The 24879-nt window shown below is 32.4% G+C and overlaps 1 protein-coding gene across 2 annotated transcripts; it reads right to left on the bottom strand.

The window, feature by feature from the left end:
• Positions 1 to 19809: 19809 nt before the first annotated feature.
• On the bottom strand, positions 19810 to 23808 carry LOC8285803 (E3 ubiquitin-protein ligase SINAT2). 2 transcript variants are annotated; one of them, XM_015726895.3, is made up of 4 exons: positions 23216 to 23808; positions 21695 to 21855; positions 21115 to 21501; positions 19810 to 20286 (listed from the first exon to the last, which is right to left on the bottom strand). In XM_015726895.3, exons 1-4 carry the CDS (start codon positions 23250 to 23252, stop codon positions 19966 to 19968), a joined length of 906 nt encoding a protein of 301 aa, XP_015582381.2. In that variant the 5' UTR covers positions 23253 to 23808; the 3' UTR covers positions 19810 to 19965. The 2 variants fall into 2 exon arrangements, with proteins under 2 accessions (XP_015582381.2, XP_002531645.2); XM_002531599.4 differs by having other exon boundaries at positions 21695 to 22007; positions 23216 to 23801.
• Positions 23809 to 24879: the final 1071 nt, after the last annotated feature.

The following is a 24879-nucleotide window of genomic DNA, read 5'->3' on the forward strand; positions in this document are numbered from 1 at the left end:
TGGCATGAAGTAAAAAACAGGTTAAGAGTTTAATAAGGACAAAGGGTCATTTTGAACCCTGTATTTTTCCTGTAATATTAAGGAACCCAAAACGAGTTTTTGAGAGAAAAAAAAGACCTCATAACTTTTAATTTGTCCAAATACATATTCGACAATTTAATTTTAACTATTTGTGACTTTAATATTTTAACTTTGGATTTAATTTATTATGATATTTAATTATTTTTGGATATGTGGCTTTATTTAAGATGTATACATGTATTGTGCCTAGGTTTTATAATGTTATTAAATAGAATTCGAGTATCTGTTAGATTAAAATGAAAATTATAAATGTTAAAGATATTATAAAAATAAATTTTCGGTGTTTATTAAATTAAATTTAAATTTAAAGTATTAAAACGACTGAATCATTAAAATTTAGATGTTTAATTATGTATCGTACTTTTAAATTTATTACTCAATTAAACCATCATTATCTATTTATTATATTTGGTTTGAATCATTATTTATTTATTTATTTCAAACATGAATAGATGCCGTGTACAAAAAATAACTAATATCTATAAAAAAATACCTTGTAATAGAATAATATTTTCATCAGTTTATCATCATTTATGCCTATATCATATTATAAAAAAAGTTATTAAAAAGATTTTGTATGTATCATAAAATTTTATGTATTTAATAATTTATGCATAATTTGTTTAATTTTTTCTATAAAGAAGTAAAATAAAGAGGATTTTAAATTGGATTCTATATTTTCATGTAAAATTTAAAAAAAAATGTCCGATAAAATTGTATCTCTATAAAACTCGTAATTAATATACTATAGCATTTTGATTGTTTTCTTACTTATCTATCTATGCCATTAGAATATATGAAACTAACATCTAAGTAAATTAGATACAAAGATAGAGTTTATGTATTTTATGCACTTCATCATATTATTTTAAATTTTTTATAGAATAAATTTTGTTTAAAATAGTGGCACTCTTTTTATAGCTAAAAAGTTCATATAAAGAATATTAGGTAACAAATAAGAAACAAAATATTTAATAAAATTGTTATGTATGAGTGCATGGACTAATTTGAGCTAGAAAGTACAAGTTATGAAATTTTTTTAATTAAGAAATTAACTTTAAATTTTTCTGTATATTATGATACAACTTTAAGGACTAAAATGATATTTTCTGTAATAAAGTTAGAAAGAAAATAAAGGAATTTAAAATAAGGCCGCCAGTGAACTAAATTATTGGTGGGTGGGAATAGGAATGCGTTTGGAGGAAATTACATATGGGGTTTTTAAAAGTTGTAATTACTAATTAAATCTTTAATTTTATAGTTTTTGATAATTTTATTTAATTATTTTAAAATTTTAATAAATATTTATATTTTTAATTTATTTTTAAAAATATTTTATGATAAAATTTTTAAAAAATTACAATGAGTAAAATGACGTGACAAGTTAATTTTGCTTACTAGCATAAAAATTAATGAGTTAGTAAAAAATTTGTTATATTTAAATGTAAAATATTTGAAATTTTTAATGATCATATTATTAAGTGTAAAATAAACTTTTTTGCTAATTCATAATTATTATTCTTTTAATAAGTACAGTCAACTTTCCATAATTTTTTCTTTTTTGTAAAACTTTCAAAAATTATCACTGAAAAATATTTTTAAAAATAAATTAGATGATAAAATTTTAAAATTATTAAATAAAATTATTAAAAAATATATAGTTCAAAATTTAATCTGTAATTAGGCCTTTTAAAAAAAAAAAAGGTTCTTTTTTGCTGTGTTTTTTCTTATATACTTACTATACTCCTATTTCAAATGTAGGGTTTGTGTAACTATTTTTTATATTGTATTGTTTTATATTTTTATTTATTGAATAATCTAGTTATCCTTTCCTTTTGTCTTTCTTTTCTGATTTACTGCGGACTTTGGCCATGAATTATTACAAGAACTTAATTAAAGCTTCTCCATGGATGAATGATTAAAATCATTGGAAAACACATAGAATTGATTGTTGGGTATAATACACTTCTTAAGAAATTGATTAACTCACTCGTTTAACTCAACGTTTTGTGTGAAAGAAATGAATACTAGTACTAATGGGACTGTTAAAATACATCAAACATAGTATAGGGTGTGTGTTGGAAAAATCGGGTTAGTTTCCACCGACAAATAAGCTATTAAATAAAAAATAAGAAAAGAAATACCAGAATTTTAACGAGGTTCGATAAAAATCATGCTTACTTCCTCGAACACTACCAAAATAATATTTTTTAATTCAATAGAATTACAAAGAAATATTAATAAGAAGAGAAATATAATTTAGCTCATAGAAATATAAGGCCTAGGAGTATAACTATGTCGAGCCAACGACATTAATAAAAGGCACTGCTTGGGAGGCAACCCAAGGATAACCATATTTGATTTTTCTTTCCCTAATTCTTTAAATTTTATATGTTTTTTTTTAATTTCTTTTGAGACTTTGTGCCTTACAGTAAGGACAATGTAAGATTTAACTCTGGGAGAAGGATTTTATTGGTTGATTTATGTGCTTTTATTTTATATTTTCTAGGAGTATTTTTTTATTGAATAAAAAAATGTGTCGTATGTAGCATGCAATTGTGAGTCATACTTTAGCTATTGATTAGAATATCACTTGTTGCATGGGTATTAACTGGACTTAATTTTTAATAAATACCATCTGGTTTGTGTTAAAAGCAATCTCTTATAAAATGGATTAAATTTACTTGAATCTTGGTAATTGATTGAAATAATATTTCTTGAGGAATTTCTTTTGGAGAATTGAGTGATGAAATATGATTTAAGACTGTTTGATTTGTTTGACTGCAATTCTCTTAAGCTAGTCCTAAATTCTGGTTTAAGTAAATTGAAGAAAAATAAAATAAGTTGATGTGTAAAGCATGTGGTGGAAAGAAAAAAAAAATCCATAAATACATGCGATAAGCATTGCTCAAAGTGAGAAAAAACAGTAAATGCGCTCACCCTTTAAAAGAATTTTAAAAAAAAAAGAAAAAAATGAAACACTTATTCTATTTAATTTTTCTCTAATTATTTTTTGGTTAAAGATCGATAAGGAAGGATGATAGCCAAAGGGCATAAACAAGGAGGACTATATGCTCTTGACAATATGAATCATCAAGCTCTTGCAAGCACTTTCAAAGCTTGATATGGAATTTTGGCACCTGAAATTTGGCACCTTCAAACGACATCCCCATTTTAAATTTTAAAGCTTTTGAATAATAGATAGTTAATTAATATTTCGATTTGGAATAAAATTCAAACCATTTGTACTAGTTGTCAAATAGGGAAGAGATGTAAACTTCATTTTTCTTTATCTAGTAGTATATCCAAATTTTCCCTTGATAAAATTTATTATGATTTATGGGGACTTGCACTAATTATATCATGCCGAGGTTTTAAATATTTATGTTATTTTTTTAGACGATTATACTCGTTATTCATAGCTATTTCCATTGAAAAAGAAATTTGATTTTTTTGAATACTTTATTAAATTCCAAAAACAAGTGGAAATGTTTTTGAAAGAAAAATTAAAGTTTTTCAAAGTGATGGAGGAGGTGAGTTTACTTCAAATAAAATTGAACAATATTTGAGTCATTATAGAATTCATCATCAATTTTTTTGTCCCTATATTCCAAAACAAAATGGAGTTGCCGAAAGAAAACATTAGCATATAGTTGAAACATGATTGACCTTACTCTTTCAAGCAAATATTTCTTTAAAATATTATGTAAAAGCTTTTCTAATAACTGCTCATTTAATTAATCGCATACCTTTTAATGCTTTAAACATGGAATCTCCATTTTTAAAATTAATGGATACTTGAGAATTTTTGGGTGCAGGTGTTTTCTTATCTACAAGATTGTGGGAAGAATAAATTTTCTAAGAAAACATATCTGAACGGGTTGTCGAAACCTTTTAAAATAAATTACTGATTTTCCTAAACTAACTTGTAGAATAGTAAAACCAGGTCGAATCCCAATGGAACCAATGTGATAGCTTCTCAAAGTAAAATAAAAAGGGGTTTTGAATGTTTGAATCAAAATTATAAATAAGCAAAAAATAATGAAGGCTGAATATTAAAGTAAATAAAAATCAATCTTAATAAATTTTCAATTCAAGAGTGCTAATTCCATCCAATTGTAATCATGATCATAGGCTAAAATATTAATTCTTCTATTCAAGTACTTAGTCTACTTATTCGAAAAAGCCGCAACAAGTGTAATTCTCCTAATACAATTGATCCAAACCCAACATCCAAATCAAAAACTTACCATTAGCCAACTGAGCACGATAGCGTTCCATATCAACTTAATAATAGTATTTAGAACAATGAGAATGACTAAACCAACATTAATTAATTTAGATAACTGCAATTGAATTAACCCTGTTCCTTTATTTCCCTAGAGTCTATCATGCAAGCTATGTAATTCGAATAAGCCGTAATCACACACACATGAGCCAGCTCCTTGCTACTTGTGTCAATCGTTCATGACAATTACGGATCACAAACTCAAAGTTTAGCAATAGAAAAATCAATATCAAAGTTGAGTCGTCAGTCCAATCAATATCAATAATTCATAAATAATAAGAACAAGAAATAAAGAATACTTGAATTAAAGAAGAATTCTGTTAAGCACCAAGCCTCACAAAATCACAATTAGAATTTATTCACTCTTGAATTAGAAACTAAAAACTTAGCCACTCATGATGGAGTAAGAATTCACAAGAATTGTAGAGAATAGGAGAAGAATAAGAATATGAATTATAAGCTCAAAATATCTAGCCGTCCTTATATAGGAAGTAAAACCCTAAACCCTAATAGTAGAATCCTTATAAAAAAGAAATATGCTTCCTATTTAATCTTATCCCTATAAGGAAGGATAAGATTAAGAGTGATCTAAATAAATTAAAACTTTAAATACATGGAAGAAAGTTCTCTCAATCCACACTTCCAAAAATAAATGAAATTAACTAGAGATGGGTCCACCACAAATTAATCTCTGAAAATTTTGAAGCTCTCTTTTGCATCTTCCAGCAGCTCACAGGACGCAAGGCGTGGTCACGCCTTGTCGACAGTAGTCTTCTGCACAGATTTCTGCGGAGCTCATGGGCTGTAAGGCATGGTCACGCCTTATCGACAGTGATCTTCTGTGCAAATTTCTGCATCTCCTTCAAAAGACTTGGTTTTTGATAAATGATGACTTAAAATATGTCTTTAGGCTGGATTTTGATCCATCCTTGATATTTCATCACCTAAGTCAGAATAAACAGAATTTCCATAATTAAGTACATTATCCAACCAAATTGCAAGGGAATTAAACACAATAAATATAACTATTTGTGACCTATCAAATTTCCTCACACCTAATTTATGTTTGTCCTCAAGCATACCTCAATTCAACATACTAATTCTCTTTTTTAACCTTCCTTTCATTTCTTTTAATCTCCACAAATACCAAATAGGTTAAACAAACATCAATGAGTTGAATAATAATAACAATTAAGAGATTAGCACTCGTAGGATAAATTTTACAAAAAGAATAGGTATCTTAATAATTCGTCAATATCAAAGCAACAAGACTTAACACCCTAACATGGTTTCATTCAATACTCTCAAAGTGCTTAGGGTGCATTTACTCTCAGAATCAAAACATAGCATGTTATTACCATAAGCTTGCTAATGAATCAGGTCTCCACCACTACACATGGGTTAGATGCAAAAATCAAAAGGACTTTACAAGGGTTGTAATGGGGCTTAGGAAAGGATATATGATAAATGGAAAAATTAAAGTGTTTCACAATCAAGACAAAAAGGTTAGTTACCTGTATGATAACTATGCCACATAACCATAAAACACACTGCAAAAACTTTGAGATTTATTCCCACATCTTATTTTAGCACTAAAAACTTTGGAGAAATAACATATAATAATTCAATTCAATATATTTGATGAATACTTCTCCAATTATCCTCTTTCATGAATGGAATAAATATCAACTTTCTTTCTCTCCCTTTCTTCCTTTTCTTTCCCTCTTCTTTTTGTTGTTTCTTTTTTTTTGTCTCTTTTTTTTTTCTGTTTCATTTGTACATGCAACATTTTCCTTCTTGTCTTAACAATGGTAGAAAAATAGAGGTAGCAAACGAAAGGTCTTGGGTTAAACAACATGTGTTAAAAACAAAAAAGAAAATAGAAAATAGGCTCAAAGTGGCTAACTAAAAGGAAAATCAACAGGGTGGGTGTTTTAAGAGTCTAAGAATAGGTTAATCATAATTGCCCTTATCATATTAAAGCATCAATCCAAGGATGTGGTCTCAACGTGCATTCAGAAGCAAATTCTAGAATAATCATACTAAGTTTGATAACACTCAACAAAAAATAATTAGAGCAAAATATAATGAACTGCTCTTAGGCTCAAAAGCTCACTTGAATGTTCAAATTTGTATCAAGTGTTATGCATTTTTCAATCAATAAACTAATGAGATACCATCAGATAATTTTAAAGAAATACTAATCATGCTTATCTCTTTCATGCATTAAAACTCAAACCAAAAATGTATATCTAACTTACATGGTATTCTAGGTTATCAAAATAAAACTCAAAGTTGCAAAAGAAAAATTAGCACATATGAATTAAAGCATACCTAATTGTAAGCATAAAAAGATGTTTTCAAAAAGAGATCATATGATTATCCTCCCCCACACCTATACTATACATTGTCCTCGATGTATCAAAAAGAAAATGGCTCGCAAAATAAATGAAAAGAAATATGAAACTCCCCTTATTTGCGATCAAATCGGACTGAATAGTTAATGGTGATGGTAGGAAAGGAGGTAGAACCGACCAGTGAAAATAGGAAGTTTTGGTGATGGCTGCTGCAAAAGAAAATAAAATGTTGGTGGATATGGCAAAATAAAACGTTCTCTTTTCTTTTCTCTTTCTCTCTTTTTTTAAGCACAAAAATAAATAATAATAAAAAATAAAAAAAATAAATAATAATAATAAAAAATAGAAAAACAAAAAAACAAAATAAAAAATAAAAAAATAAAAAAAGAGTGGTTTGAGATAAGGCGTGGTCACGCCTTTTAAGAAACGAGCTTCTGTAAAATAAAGTAAAGAAATCAAAACAAAGCTGAAATAAGGCGTGGTCACGCCTTATAAGAAATGAGCTTCTGTAAAAAAATGAAGTCAAAACAAAAGGCGTCTTTGAAACAAGGCGTGGTCACGCCTTATAAGAAATGAGTTTCTATAATCTTGAGGTGTAGTTTTTCAAAACAAAACAGAAGGTGTTTTGAAACAAGGCGTGGTCACGCCTTATAAGAAGCAAGCTTCTGTAAGAGTAACAGGAGATTTTTTATTTTTTACAGAACATAAGATGTTTGGGAACAAGGCGTGGTCACGCCTTATAGAAATTAGTCTCCTGCCATAAAAAAAATTGAATTTCTTTATTAAAATAAAATTAAAAACTAAAAACTAAAAACAAAATAAACTAAGTGAAAGAAAAAAGAAATTAAAAAAATAAAGTAAGTATTTGGGTTGCTTCCCAATAGCGCAATTGTTTAACGTCGTTATACTCGACGGAATGATAAAATATTTGAATCATCCAAATAAGTGGGGTGATCCGAAGGAAAACTAATGAGACATAAAGCAATTTCACCCTCATGAAAGTTCTTCAATCTATGACCATTCAGTTTGAAAATTTTATCTGAATCCAATCTTCTAATTTCTACTTCTAAATTAGATTGTTCATCTAATTCTTGCTCATCACTAACATTTTCTTTTGCAAATACTTCCTGCACAATTGGATTAATTACATCAATATGGCAAAGAGAATGTAAATTATCAGGATATTTCATTGCATCGAAAATATTAAATTTAACAATCTCTCCATCAAACTCTACGGAGAGAGTACCCTCATCTACATTAATCTTTGTCTTAGCAGTTTTCATGAATGGTCGTCCTAATAAAATCGAAGCTGATTTTAATGAGGAATTACCAACCATTTCTAAAATATAAAAGTCGACAGAAAATATGAGCTCATTAACCTACACCACAACATCTTCAACAACTCCAAGGGGATGATATAAGAGTGATCAGCTAATTGAATCATTACACCAGTCTTTTGCAAGTTATTTAGTTTCAACTCTTGAAAGATAGAAAATCACACGACATTAATGGAAGCTCCTAAATCTAACATGGCACGCTCAATTTTCGTATTACTAATAACACAAGGTAATGAAAACATACCTGGATCCTTGCATTTTTCTGGCATATTCTTTTGTAAGGCCGACACATTCTTACTTACCACCACTTTCTCCTTTTCCTCCATTCTTCTTTTGTTTGTGCACAATTCCTTCAAGAACTTTGCATATTAGGGATTTGTTTGCTAGCATCCAACAGTGGGATATTTATCTCTACCTTCCTAAATGTATCCAAGATCTCATTTTCTTGCTCATCTTCTTTTAGTTTTGCTAATCTGCTAGGAAAATGAGGCAATAGAGTGTGAGATGAAAGAGATAGGGGAGGATCAAATTTTACCCTACGTGATGCCTTGGAAGAAGCTTCTTCTTCATTTTCTTTGCTAAGTTCACTTTCCTTAAGTGGAATTGAGCTTGAAAGAATCTCCTTTCCACTTCTTAGAGAAATATCACTAACATTCTTGGATTTATTTCTGGTTGTGAAGGTAGTTTTCTAGAATTTTGAGCCTCCAATTTACTAACTAACGTAGCCAATTGAGTTATTTGATTGCCTAAATTCTGAATGCTTGACCTTGTTTCCTGTTGGAATTGAAGATTATTGTTAGCAAAATTTTTAACAATATCTTCCAAGAACATACCTGAATTAGAAGCTTGAGGTTGTCTATTGAAATTCTGGAAAGGATACTTTTGTTGTCCTCCTTGGTTCCCATAGCTCATATTCGGGTGGTCTCTCCATCCGGGATTATAATGATTGGAAAAAGGGTCATACTTCCTTTGAGGTTGACCAGCAAATCCGCCTAGAGCATTAGCCTCTTGAATCGAGTCTTATTGCAATGTTGGGCACATATCGGTAGGATGTCCTTGGATCGAACATATTCCACAAACTTTTTCCATTTGCAATTGCCCTACAGCCATTTGACGAACCAAAGCAGTTAAATCAGAAATTTAATTTTCAAGATTTTTAGTACTTACCTCATTAACTCGCCTTGTAGTTTCATCAGCCCTTGTACCAAATTGCTGAGAATTTTCAGCCATGTTTGAAATTAATTGCTTGGCTTCTTCAGGTGTCTTGTCTACCAAAGCTCCACCACATGCTGCATCAATCATACTCCTATCCATTGGCAATAATCCTTCATAGAAGTATTGGATTAAGAGTTGCAGAGAGATTTGATGATGTGGCATTTAGCACACAGTTGCTTGAACCTTTTCCAATACTCATACAATGTTTCTCCAGTGAACTGTGTTATGCCACAAATTTCTTTTCTGATGTTGGCAGCTCTTGTTGCATGGAAGAACTTGTCTAAGAACAATCTTTTCATCTCATTTCATGTTGTTATTGAACCGGAGGGTAGATAATAGAACCAATCTTTTGCTTTATCCTTCAAAAAAAAAAGGAAAAGCTCTAAGATTTATTTGCTCTTCTGTCACACCATGTGGCTTCATTCCAGAGCATACAATATGGAATTATTTCAAATTTTTATGAGGATCTTCACCTGCACATCCACGAAAAGAAGGGAGTAAGTGAATTAAACCAGATTTTAATTCAAAATCAACTGCAATATTAGGAAATGAACGCATAAAGGTTGTTGATTTAAATCCGGTGCAGCTAGCTCTTTGAGAGTTCTGTTCGCCATGTTTTCTGTAACTTCTTGAAAGATATATGTGTCACCAATAGCCAAATCTATTTCCAACTCCTCTATGAGATAACTTTTCCTTTGTCTAGTCTCCTTTCTTAATTGACGCGATGTCTTCTCAATTTCAGGATTAAACTGTAAATCAATATCTTGAGAAGAACGAGTCATAAATAAATAAATTAATCAATGAGAAACTAAAATAGGATCCCCGGCAACGGCGCCAAATTTGAACGGGTTGTCGAAGCTCTTCAAAATAAATTATTGATTTTCCTAAACTAACTTGTAGAAATAGTGAAACCAGGTCGAATCCAAAGGGAACCAATTTGATAGCTTCTCAAAGTAAAATAAAAAAGGGAGTTTTGAATGTTTGAATCAAAATTATAAATAAATAAAAAATAATGAAGGCTGAATATTAAAGTAAATAAAAATCAATCTTAACAAATTTCCAATTCAAGAGTGCTAATTCCATCCAATTGTAATCATGATCATAGGCTAAAATATCAATTCTTCTATTCAAGTACTTAGTCTACTTATTCAAAAAAGTCGCAACAAGTGTAATTCTCCTAATACAATTGACTCAAACCCAACATCCAAATTAAAAACTTACCATTAGTCAATTGGGTACGATAGCGTTCCATATCAACTTAATGATAGCATTAAGAACAAATGAGAATAATTAAACCAACATTAATTAATTTAGATAACTGCAATTGAATTAACCCTGTTCCTTTATTTCCCTAGAGCCTATCATGCAAGCTATGTAATTCGAATAAGCCGTAATCACACACACATGAGCCAGCTCCTTGTTACTTGTGTCAATCTTTCATGACAATTACGGATCACAAACTCAAAGTTTAGCAATAGAAAAATCAATATCAAAGTTGAGTCGTCAGTTCAATCAATATCAATAATTCACAAATAATAAGAACAAGAAATAAAGAATACTTGAATTAAAGAAGAATTCTGTTAAGCACCAAGCCTCACAAAATCACAATTGGAATTTATTCACTCTTGAATTAGAAACTAAAAACTTAGCCACTCATGATGGAGTAAGAATTCACAAGAATTGTAGAGAATATGAGAAGAATAAGAATATGAATTATAAGCTCAAAGTATCTAGCCGTCCTTATATAGGAAGTAAAATCCTAAACCCTAATAGTAGAATCTTTATCAAAAAGAAATATGTTTCCTATTTAATCTTATCCCTATAAGGAAGGATACGATTAAGAGTGATCTAAATAAATTAAAACCCTAAATACATGACAGAAAGTGTCATGCATAAAAATTCGGAGATAGTCTCTTTTCTAGAAACTAAAGCTTAGAGGAAAAAGAGCATAGATTCCTCAATCAACAATGGAGAAAAAAATAAAATGATTAATCAATTAATTTTAGAAGTTGATGACATCAATGTTAAAAGAACTATAGAAAGTGGAACAAATGATGTTAAAAAAATAAAACTATAAGCACACAAGACAATGATGATTCTTTAAATGAGCCATACAATGACATAAATAATAATGTTGGAGATGTTATGACCATTATAGAAGAAATAGAAACTAATGATGATATAAGCAATAGAGACCAAGTAGCCATAATTAAGAAAAGGATTAACAATTTCTAAGATGATGCAACAAACACCATGCTCGTGAATTAAGTCAAAATTATATTCTAGCTATATCCTTTGATCTTCACGATATTAATGTTAGTGATATTCATGATATTACTAATGCTAATTTATATGTTGATAATAATATAGGAGAATCCAACGACACAAATAGTTCTACAGAAGAACATCATATAATTACTCGAAAAAAAACTTAACTTGGATCCCACTCTTGATCCGTAGCTTGCATCAGAAATTCAAAAACTACGACTTTAAAATTACTATACTGCTCTTTCATCTCATAGCACCACCATTGAAGAGAAAAGAACATGTGAATTAGCTTTGACAATTCCAAAATGGCATAAAGCCATGAAGGAAGAGATTAAAGTTCTAGATGATAATAGGACTTGGGACTTAGTCCCTCGACTCATAGAAATACCAATGTGGTTGGCTCAAAATGGATATTCAAAATCAAACTAAAAAAAGATGGTACAATAGACAGACTCAAGGCTCAATCAGTTGTTAAAGGATATTTCCAAGTTAAAGGACTAGACTACGAGGAGACATATAGCCCAATAGTAAAGCCAACTATAATATGTTTGATTCTTGCTATTGCAATCTCATCTATATGGACCATGAGGCAATTAGATGTTAAAAATATTTTTCTTCATGGATATCTTAAGGGAAATGTCTATATGGAACAACCACTTGGGTTTGTGAATAATAAACTACCGTATGAAGGTTAAAACGTTCTCTATATGGGCTCAAACAAGCTCCAAGAGTTTAATAGACTCTCATAATTTTTATTGTATATTGGTTTTATTTGTAGTAAGACTGATTCTTTCCTAAGTGTTACACTAATGTTAATTTATGTTGATGATGTAGTTCTTACAAAAAATAATCCTCAATTCATTGAAGAGCTCATTAAAATGCTAAGCTCAGAATTCGCTCTTAAGGATCTAGGCAGACTTCATTATTTTTTAGGAGTAGAAGTACAATATTTTGAAGGAGGCATTTCTATCTCGCAAATAAAGTACATGAAAAATATCCTTCAACAAGCCAAATTACAAGAAAGTCTCTATGTCAACATTCTGATGGCCCTCAAACCTCAACCAACATCACAAGAGAATAAAGCTATAGTAACTTCGAGAATATACATGGCCAGTTGGAGCTCTATAATATCTTACACACAAGACTAGGTATAGTTCAAGTTGTTAACAAAGCTAGTCAACACCTTCAAGCTCCAAATGACGGAGACATGAAAGCTGTTAAACAATACTTTGTTACATTAAAAGGACTTTACATTTTAGTGTAAAATATTTGTCTCAGAGTACTCATAAACTCTATGGCTTTTATAATGCAAATTGGGAAGGATGTCCAAATATAGTAGCACAACTGGATTTTATATATTTTTTGGGGCAAACTGCGTCTCATAGGCTTCAAAGAAACAACCAACAGTCTCTGGAACAAGCTCCAAGATAGAATACTGATCTATGGCCACAACCACTATTGAATTAACGTAGATTATATTCTTACTATGAGACATTGGAATCAAACTAGAGCAACCTCCACAACTATTTTGTGACAACTTAAGTGCTTTGCATATGACTATAAATCTAGCTTTCCATGCACGCTCAAAGCATATTGAAATGGATTACCACTTTATACGAAAAAATATGGCAGTCGGGTCTCTTATGACAAGATTTGTTCCTTCTACATGCCCATTGGCTGATATATTTACCAAAGCTCTCGTTTAGAAGTTTTTTTTACAAGCTTGGAGTACATTCTCTAATTACCTCCAGCTTGAAAAAGAGCAAAAGAGAGGAATCCCAAGAAGATCAAGTCAACAACCCATCAAAGGAAGCTCAACATTGTTTCCTTAAACAATCTAAGTGAACTTTTGACTATTTTCAAAGAAATACTTCAATCTGTTAGGATTGAAGAAAGATTTATTGTATTATGAAAAAGTGAAAAGTGTTTTACCCTAATACAAAAGAGAGCTATATATACACCTATACTAAGAATATATAAAAGACTAAACTACCCTTATAATATACAAAGAATTACATTATTTAACATCCCCCCTCAAACTCACGAGGCGATGGCAACAAGCATCGAGAGTTTGTCAGACAGAAAATGAAACCGTGAAGCAGTTAAACATTTTATAAATAACTCTGCAAGCTGTAAGGAAGAAGAAACAAAAGGCAATGTCAATGTGCCATTCTGAAGGTGATGACGGGTAATATGACAGTCGATTTCGATATGTTTGGTCCGTTCGTGAAAAACCAAATTGTGAGCAATCTGAATTGCAATCTTACTATCACAATGTTAAGGAGTCGGTTGCCATAGAAAGACACCCATATCAGCAAGCAACCATCGCAACCAAACTATTTCACAAGTAGTGGAAGCCATAGCGCGATATTTAGCCTCCGTTGAGGATCGAGAAATGATGTCCTACTTCTTACTTTTCCAAGAGATAAGGGAATCACCTAGAAAAATACAAAATCCAGTAGTCGATTTGTGGTCAGTAAGATCACCGGCCCAATCAGCATCAGAGTAAGCACATTACTCTAATGATGAAGTAGATGAAAGTAGAAGAGTCTGAAACTGAGTGCCGCAGAGGTATCTCAAAATGCAAAGAACAACAGCCTAATAAACTGTAGTAGGAGAAGTAACAAAGGTATCTCAAAATGCAAAGAACAACAGCCTAATAAACTGTAGTAGGAGAAGTAACAAACTGACTGACTATATGAACAACATATGCGATATCAAGACGAGTGATAGTGAGATAAACCAGAATTCCAACAACAGTCCGATACAGACTCGGATCCGACAGTAGAGAACCATCAGAAGCAGAGCAACGAGCGTTGAGCTCAATCGGAGTATCAACAGTCTTATTATCAGAAAGCCGAGCACACTCAAAAATATCAGAAATATAATTAGATTGAGAAAGAAGATACCCTTTTTGGAGAGGAAGCAACTTCAATACCCAAGAAGTAACGAAGGGAACCCAAGTCCTTCATAGCAAAACAACGAGTCAGTTCGAACTTTAATAGACTAATCTCGACAACATCATCACCTGTAATAATCATATCATCAACATATAGAGAAAGCACAATTTGACCAGCCGAAGTACATTTGAAAAATAGAGCAGAGTCATGGTTGCTAGGATGAAAACCAAGTGAAGTAATCACAGTAGAAAACTTTTCAAACCAGGCACGAGGAGCCTGTTTGAGACCATAGAGAGCCTTCCTGAGTTTGCAAACTTCACCAGGCTGATGATCAAGACCAGGAGGAGGAACCATTTAAACTTCTTCGTGAAGATCGCCATTCAAAAAGGCATTTTTAACATCCATTTGAGTTATATCCCAGTGACGAACAGAAGCAACAACAATGAGTGTTCGAACTGTGGTCATTTTAGCAACGGGAGCAAAAGTCTCCTCATAATCTAGACCATATTCCTGAGAATAACCTTTAGCCACTAGACGAGCTTTATACCTTTCAATAGACCCATCAGACTTAGTTTTAATCTTATAAATCCAGCGAGAGCCAATAGAATGTTTACCTGCAGGAAGGGACACTAAATCCTAAGTATGGGTTTGATGAAGAGCAGTTAGCTCCTTAGCCATAGCACGCTGCCAGAGTGGATTAAGAATGGCTTCTTTGAAAGATGAAGGCTCAGAAAGACGATGAATAGAAGCTAGAAAAGAAGCAAATGAACTCGAATAACAAGAATAATCAAAATCAGGTTGTTTAGTGGATTTACGATTTCGTACAGGATAGCGAGGTTCGGTAGTATCCGCAGTCTTAGGAGATGATATAGGGGAAGAGCTAGTAGAAATGTCAGGAATGCCAGCAGAGGGTAGCTCATCAATATTAATAGCAAAAGGATCAATATGGACAAGATCAGGCATAGATATATTATGAGGACGATCAGGAATGGTAAAATAAGGAATATGTTCAAGAAAAACAACATGACGAGAAACATATAACTTATGACTGACTGGATCAAAACAACAATATCCTTTTTTACCTGCACCATAACTAAGAAAAACACATACAGTAGAGCGAGATGTTAACTTACTACGTTCAACATGAGGAAGAAGGACAAAGTATGTAGAACCAAAGACACGAAGGGAAGAGTAATATGGAGGACAACCATACAATCTTTCATAGGGAGACAAACCAGAATTATGAGAAATAGGAATTCTGTTAATTAAGTGAACAGAAGTAAGAATTCCATCCCCCCAAGATTCACTAGGAACGCTAGCAGACAACAAGAGGGATCGAGCAGTCTCAAGAATGTGCCTATGTTTTCTTTCAGCAACTCCATTTTATTCAAGACTATCAGTGCAAGAAGTCTGGTAAATTGTACCATCTAAAGCAAATAGGTTTTTAAAAGCATGAGAAGTATATTCTCCTCCTAAGTCACATCTAAAGCACTTAATGACAGTTGAATGTTGAGTTTTCACAAGAGATCGAAATTCATTATAAATGCCAAAAAAGTCTGAACGAAGTTTCATAAGATAAACCCAACAATAACGAGTGCAATCATCAATAAAAGATACATAATAATGAGAACCCCCTTTTGTAGAGACATGAGAGGGTCCCCATACATCAGAATGAATAAGTTCAAAGGAGTAACAGAAATAGTAGTACTTTTAGAAAAAGGCAATGCAATAAACTTTACTAGTTTACAACCACTGCAATGAGAACTATCATGAGTTTTTGAATTTTCTAAAGCTCATGTAAAGACTAAAAATTGCAAACGAGACACAGAGACATGACTAAGGTAAGAATGCCACAAATAAAACACAGACGAGGACGGACTTAAACGAAAGGATGACAAATTGACACCAGAAGCAGATGCTGCAATATGAGGAGTTTTGAGCTGATCCAATACATAAAGTCCTCATTCTCTATGGCCGATCCCAATCACCTCCTGAGAATGTGGATCCTGAATTGAACAAGTAGAGGAAGAAAAAGAGACTGAGCATCCAGTATCATAAATCTGACCAACAGAAGCTAGATTCAAAGCAAGACTAGGAATGTGATAAACATTAGATAAGGATAGAAAAGGCGTAATAACTGAACTAACACCTTGCAATGGCATAGGTGTACCACTAGCATTCATAACAGGGACTGAAACTTTAGGGGTTAGAGAAGTAAATGATGATAAATTAGATGACATATGGTTTGAAGCACCAAAATCTAAAATCCAGGAGGAAGGGGATATACCTGAAGAACTAGATGACAAACCTATTTGAGAGGAAGCATACATGGCATGAGACTGAGAAGCAAGGAACTGCTGAAACTGCTCGATCAATGATGGGTCCAAGGAGGAGGTTGATAGAGCATTGTGAGGACGAGGTAGAAGGGGAGGTCCATTGTGGAGAGGCGGTGGTCGATAAGACCACTGTTAAGACTGCTGCTGTTTTTCTCTGCCCAATTTCGGACACTGAGATTTTCAATGACCTTTTTGCTTGCAGAACTCGCATTCATCCCGAGCAACAGATCCAGATAGTCTGAAGTGAGATTTAGAGTTTCGAGGAGGCATGGCAAAAACGGATGGAGTAGAAGCTGAAGAAACCTCTTTTACAACTAAGTGCTTCAGATTCAGACGAATTTCTTCGGCCAAAAGCTCACTAACAACAGAGTCAACAGAAGGTAGTGGATGATGATGTAGAATAGACTCGCGAAGTCCCTCAAACTCATCACGAAGGGCCATTAAAAACTGTACCAACCTCAACTCCTCTCTTCGTGCAACATAAGCCCCAAAGGCTCGCAATTCAGCAGATTCTGTGAGAGCCAATTGATCCCACAAATCTGTCATAGATTCATAAAATTCCTGAATGCTCATGTTTCTCTACTGAAGAGCATGAATGTCAGACTCCAATTGATATTGTTTTACAAAATTAGTGTGTACAGTCTGGCTAGATGATCCCAAACCTCCTTAGCTGTCTCAAATTTTGCTAGTTGAATGCCTATGGAATGTTTAACAGAATTATTGATCCAGGTGATAATTTTTGAATTATCAACCTCCCATTTATCCAGTAGTGCCACATAGTCCACGCTTACCGCACTATCTTGGGGCTTAATGGAGGCACCCGAAATATATCCCCACTTTTGTTTACCTTTTAGAAAAACTTTCATCACATAACTCCAATAGGCATAGTTTTTACCATCTAATTTAACACTGATTACTTGGAGCGAGTCATCCCTAACTTCAGCCATCATGCCAACAGATTAACAGTAATCATTTACCCAAAGTGTAACAGTCAACTTGCTACAGAAAAAATGTTTAGCAGATAGTACCAACAAGCCAAAGTGATTAGCACAAAGAGAAAATGCCCACTTCTTTTATACAGAAAATCAACAAATCAACAACAATCGATAAAATAACACACTAAAACACTAACAAACAGAAGCGAAACCAATTTCCAAAATCAATTTCAGTCTGAATACCTTCTTTTAGCTTATATGAAACGACATCATTTCACAGCAGCTCTACAACAGCAAGAATAAGTGTACAATAGTCAAGCAGCCAAACAACAGATGCACACAGCAAGAAGAAGAAGACGCACGCTCTACAACAGACGACGCAAAGCAGCCAAGAAGACGCACCAGCAGACCCAGCAGACTTAAGAACAAAAGCAGCAAGAAGACGCACTGCGGCAATAACCAGCAGTCAACGCAAAGCAGCAAGAAGACGCACCATCAGTCCAAACAGACTTAGCAGCAAGAAGAAGAGCAACAAGAAAGAACAATTTGTTTTCCAAAAGCCAAAGGCTCTGATACCATATTAGGATTGAAGAAAGATTTATTGTATTATGAAAAAGTGAAAAGTGTTTTACCCTAACACAAAAGAGAGCTATATATACTCCTATACTAAGAATATAGAAAAGACTAAACTACTCTTACAATATACAAAAAATTACATTATTTAACACAATCAAGATTCTATCCATATTAGATCAAGAATATCACACAAATTAAGCTATTCATTGGTTAATGTTTGGACATCTAATTTTCTCTATTTCTTTTTCTTTTCTCGTGTCTCAACGGAAATTTATTGATTCCTTTATTTATATATATATATATATATATATATATATATATATATATATATATATGCTTTCTTTTGTCTTGTATCAACCAAGGGGAATGAATCATAATTTTCTTTGAAAAGTCTTACTTTTTCTCGTTCTTCGAATAACGTGTGAAAATTTATGTGGCAATGTCTATTCCCCCGAAGATGAAGCGGTTTATTTGGAGACTCCTATCAAATATCCTCTCATGTTATGAGCTGCTAGCCAAGAGAGGGATCAATGTACGGGATTCTGCCCCCGCTGTGGAATGAATGAGGAATCCCTTTTACACTTTCAAAGAGTTGTATAGGCACGTGGTATCTGGTTGTTATTTTCCCTAGGTTTGCATGTGGATAGAATGAATGCTAGTTCAGTGATTGAATGGTTCTTGCTTATGAAAAATCAACTGTCATCTCAGCAAATGGAGGAAGTTGTTGCCTGTTTGTGGATAGACAGAAATAATATGGTAAACAAAGGAATTCAAGCAAGTCCAGTGATTGTTTTAAGCAGGGGACTTAACTTTCTTCAGGATTACATAAACTGCCGAATGCAGGAAGTTCCACGGAGAGAAGAGCATAGTGAGACGAGGTGTCCTCCTCTTGTCAACTTCTTTAAGCTGAATTACGATGCTTCCATCAAAAATGGGAAAGCAGTTGTTGGGTTTATAATAAGTGACGATCATGGGATGGTAATGGCAGTTGGAAGGGATGGTGTCTATTGAATTTGCGAAAGGTATGGCAATTCTGTTCGGCTTAGAAGGACCAAAGGAGTGTGGGTTCCAGAAGCTGCTGGTTGAGAGTGATGCAAAGGATGTAATAGCTCGTCTTCACAAGGAGGTGGATTTAGATCCTTTTTGTCTAGTTTTTGGATGATATTCGGTCGATTGTTTCTTCTTTTGTTTCGGTTTCTTTTAGTTATCTTTCATTTAGTTGCTCATTTTATGTCTCAGTGGGCTCACTCCATTAACATGTCTCTAATGACTCGACTGTTTGTTAGTTTCAATGCAAGTCTGTTTATATAACTAACTACACCAATGCTCTACTGCCACTTAAACTTGAAATATTAAATAAATTCTTAGTAAACATCCTTTTTCTTTCTTTTCTTAGAGAAGCCAATAATTCAAATGAGTCTGTCAGGTTTCTCTGCTTAGTCAATGAATTCTTTCCGATTTTCAATTTCCCCATAAGCATTTGGACAAGAATGCATGGCAAAACTAACTCTGTCCATTTTGCTAAAACTAATTCTTTTACTTTTATTTTTGGAAGAAAGCTAAAAGCAAGCAATTGAAGCAACTTATTTACATAGGACATACAGTTCTTTGACATCAATTTATTTTCTGAGCAGAGATATCTTTCAAGAAAGTTGTTTGCAGGCTGTATATTTTACTGTTCTTTCCAGATGCGTCCGGCCACTTTCAGCTTCAGTTCCTGCTGGTCGCCGCCGGAGAAGAAAAGTGCCATGTTCCTCTGGATTATTAATCCATCTTGGCTATCTCTAACTTTCTTATGGCTATCGCGAATGCTCCTCGGAATTCCATGCCATGTAAGCTTTCTGCCATTACCGCCGACTTCCAAACTGTAACTAAATTGCCTTGCCTCGTCTTCACTGCCCATGAATCTCAGAAAAGCCATGTAAACAGGAGCAGTTCCTAGTTGGAAAGCCTCAAAGTGCAAACAGAATTGTCTGCCAAAGCAATTGAAAACCTGTACCAGAAGAAAAAAGAAAGATGGCCAGAAAAGATAAAAGAGAATGTGCTTCAGAATTTTACTTTTGCTATTTTCTTTTAATTAATATCTAATGGTGTAGATTTCTCATAGAAGATCAATACTACAATGGGATGACGAGCACAAGCAAAAGCAACTGTGGAATTTGAAATATCAGAATGCTTCTGCAAGCATGACCGACTTTTATGTTCGTACTCCATTTTCTCGGTGCCAGAGAACTTGCTGATCTGGCACATAATATTGCACTCATGATGTGCATCTACATCAAACAATAAGTTTAAAGACGAATAGAATGCATTTATGATGCAAACCTAAAAAAAGAACCAATTCTACTGACTAAACAGATATTCGCTCCCTATCAAAAATTTCTTTGCTTGTACTAATTCATGCATAAGCACACATCAGTTTAAATTGTCCAAAACATTAGTCAGTATCACGGTTGCACCAAAAGAAAGACCATGGTACAAACCTGAAGTGTTTAATTGTGTTTTCCTTTTTGATTGCGGAAAAGGTATTTTAGTTTTTCCTTGACACGACAGTTTGAAATTAGCAGTAAGATCAAACATGGATGTTTTTTCAAGCAAAGCCAAGTGAGCAATCCTTAAGATTTCCATCAAAATGTATGTAAATTTATTGAAAAGACAATAAAAGAGTTCAAGGAGTCTAAAACAGATTTTATGATGTGGAAAAGCCAATGAATGGTTGCAATCCAAGAAAGCCTTTCAGCCTCAATAATCAATTACCAAATTATCAAACTAATCATCTGGAAAGACATATCAGATGAAATATGCTTAAGGAGAACCTTACAGTCAACATCCATGTAGCATTATCAATTTCATGTGGATTGGACTTGACATATCTGTGATTGAAGGAGCACCCATCATGCATGTCAACCTTGTGATCATTCTTGAGATGCATTACAAGGAGAGGAATATCACCAGTGACAGAACATTCAGCTCCAGCATATGGGCAGCTGTACGGACGCCATTTGCAGTTCTTTTCATGCTTTAGCTTGCTATAGTATGGAAATATATCAGGGCAACCCATAATCTGGTACTTGCATGGGAGTTCTAGTGACTCCGCAACTTTCTCCAAAGCCAAGCACCTTATATTTCCCAGCTCTCCACGGCAAGTGGGGCAAGAGTTATGTACCCTTGCCTTGCAGCATGAGCATAGAGTATGACCATTGGGACACTAACATAAAAAAAATAATGGTAAATTCGTTATCACAAAGATGCGTACAATGGTATAATTGACCAAAAGTCTACCAATTCAAGGAGCATTATGCTGCTTGTCAAATTATGATGAAGACTATTCTAGGAGAAATTATATTGTTCCACAATATTGGAAAATCATTAGGATAACATCCATAATTAAAAGGGCATACCTGGTAAATTGGAGGATACATTAAATTCAGGCAGACAGGGCATTCAAGCATGTCCTGCACATCACTACTTGATGATGTTCCTAGATTTCCACCTAAGCGAGTTACAGCTTTTCTGAATGGGGAACCTCGAAACTCGGAAGTGGAAGTTGTCGCCTCACAATCTGCAAATGCAATACGTGACTCAATCATCTCCTTGCAGATTATACCTCCAGGGGCCATTTTCTCTTATTTTGATTATTATTGGAGCTAATGTATCTTGTCTCTATATCAGTGCCGCAATTATAGTTTCCTAGTATCCATAAATGACTTTACCCTGTCAAACATAAAACAAAATCAATTTCACTCGAAGGTTCAATTCTAATCAATTTCTTTTCCAATTTTCTATCACTTTAATTAACTGCAAAAAGAAAATTTAAGGAATACATGATGCTAACACACCAAAGCAAAAAACTAATCCTAATGTAAGTGAAGTAAAAATATATACAGGAAGAAACAACTAGTTGCTAATAGCAAAGAAAATTAAGGGGATGCTAGTATATTTAAGTGTAAAGTTTCTCTTATACAGTGACTTGTTTGGACTTGATTTGCTAAAGAAGAGATTAAAGAATAGAAAATAAGAGTTTCATTACTTTTGTATTATCTGCATATTGCACTAATTAAAATCACATGGTTTTCATTTTAATAAATGTTGTCTGATGAATATAGGAGTGTAGCATTTAACAAAATGTCCTAAACAAACATTCAGTTGATGCTTCCAACGTGAACTAACTAATGCAAGTCAAGTCCTAACGAAACCTAATAGAAGTCAATACTGCTGCAAGTAGCAAGCATAATTAACTTTTAGGTATCAAATGATGTTAAAATAGTTCAGCACCGAATGTAAATAAACTCAAACTCATATAACTACAAAATCCCATGTAGGATGACATAATGTGCCAAAAGAATCAGATTTAATGGAGCACCTATTGAACTATAAGCCTATTGTATGATCAAGCAGCGAAAGGCTTCTTCATAAGCTAGTTTCTGTTGTTCCACAAATTAACAAAACAGTGGAATGTGTTCCCCAAAAAAAAAAAGAAATTGATTGCACAAACATAATGGTGGGTTTCATTTTTAGTTCTCAAGTTTTGGGATTTGAGAGACTAAGGACCTAATTCAAATTACTAAACTCTGCAGAAAAATGGCTTAGCTATCAACAAATCTGAAATTTTCCACACAGAGGTTCCACATTTTCAAACAAATTTCAGGAAAGCAGAAACTACCCAGTTTACAACTGAGCCTGAATAAACCATTCAAGCTTGAAACAATCTAAACAAGACACCAATTCTAGTCTCTACTCACAATTTATATCACCCACCAACAATTTAAAGCATTACTTAAGCAAAAAAACATATGAACAAGAAAATGACCAAAAGCTCCAATTCTAGCATCAAAACAAGAATATGTGAAACTTTATTAGCCTCGAGCAACAAAAACGACCAAATACATGAAGAAACAAGAGCGAACTAAAAATAATCTTACCAAAAAACTGAATACCCAGATGAAGAATCGAGCCCATTTACTTGATAAACCATCAAAGAAGGCACGAATCCAAGAAATTGAACAGTGGCAAACTGCACAAGTAACTGTTAAAAGAAAAAAGAAAAAAAAAAAAAAAGAAAGAAAGAACACAGCCCAGATGAGAGAGTCCAAAATTCTGAATATTTTCAATCCACTTTTTTTCATTAACCCAATAATTGAATCATCTCTTGACACCAAGCAGCACTTGACAAGAAGCAAAAGAAAAGTGGTGACGTGGAGAAAGGAGCGTGATTGCAGGCCTCTGAAATTGCGTGTCCTAACTTGGAACAAACTATTTTACAGAAAGAAAGTCAAAAGCAAAATGGATCTACCTATCCATGCATTGACATCTATATATCTAATCATTCAGCCAAATCTTCACACCTTTGCATGTATAGTTTCAATCAGTTTAACAATTCTTTTTTAAAAAAAAAAAATTGCCTTTTTTTTTGTGGTTTTTATAATAATAAATTCTTTGATGTGGATATAATTGGCAAGTGAATGATATCAGGATAGGATTTTGGGATGGAATCATAAAAATGGTATTGTTTTATTAAATTTTCTTGTTTTGCTTTGATTTCATTTAATGTGAAAAAATAAAACCATTCCAACCCAATTATCAGATAATGAAATTTTGACTTAGTTATACTGAAGTTGTCTTTTTTCAGAGGACAAAATTTAAAATCCTTTGGAATAAGGAAATGAAAGAGAAAACAAATTTAATTTATTTAGATTCAAAATTTAAATTCTAAATCCAACTAAATCTATAGTCTCCCTAATCCTATTTGAGTTCATAAATTCATAGTTATGATTTTATAAATCTAATATTGGAGTTAAACTGATTTTCACTCTTGATTCTCATCTAAATTCTATAATTGATTTCAATTTAATTTCAATTGGTTTCATAATTAAAAAGAAATAATTTAATTATAGTTTTTGATAAAGATCACAAATTATTAAATAGTAGAAAGAGAATATTTAAGACTGTCTCCCATTTGATTGAGTAAAATTTCAATAAAAATCTACTAAAAATTTATTCTAAAAATCATTTGAAAAGTAGTAATTAAGAAATAAAGATAAACAACTAATTCAATTAATTAGATATCTAAAAGAAAATTAGAAAAACAACCAAATTGAATTATTTAATACCAAAATCTAAATATTAATCAAATCAAGTAAAAGTGGATTAGAGATAGATTCAAATTATATATAGATATTTTAGTTATTTTTAAGTTTTAATAATATATAATATGGTAAAAATAAATATTTATATCTCACTTAAGTTTAATTATTTATTTTTAGATAATTTTAATAAAATAGAGAATTATGAAGTAAAATATTTAAAAAAAAATATTAATATGATGTTTACTGTCAAGAACCAAGACCGAGACATGTCAATTTATTTTTTTTAATATTATACTTTCATGTTTAATTCATCATATTTTTATTATGTGGATATGGTGTGCTTAGTGTGTATTGAATATTTATTAATTATTAAAATAATATTAACTCGAAGTTATTTGAATCTAGACATATCATGTTTTCTTGTAGGATTAAGATTTAGTATTTGATATACTTGTCATTAGTTAGAAATTAGTTAAATTTTATTTAATTAATATTACTTA

Source organism: Ricinus communis, chromosome 9 (genome assembly GCF_019578655.1).
Source record: "Ricinus communis isolate WT05 ecotype wild-type chromosome 9, ASM1957865v1, whole genome shotgun sequence".
Lineage (NCBI taxonomy): Eukaryota > Viridiplantae > Streptophyta > Magnoliopsida > Malpighiales > Euphorbiaceae > Ricinus > Ricinus communis.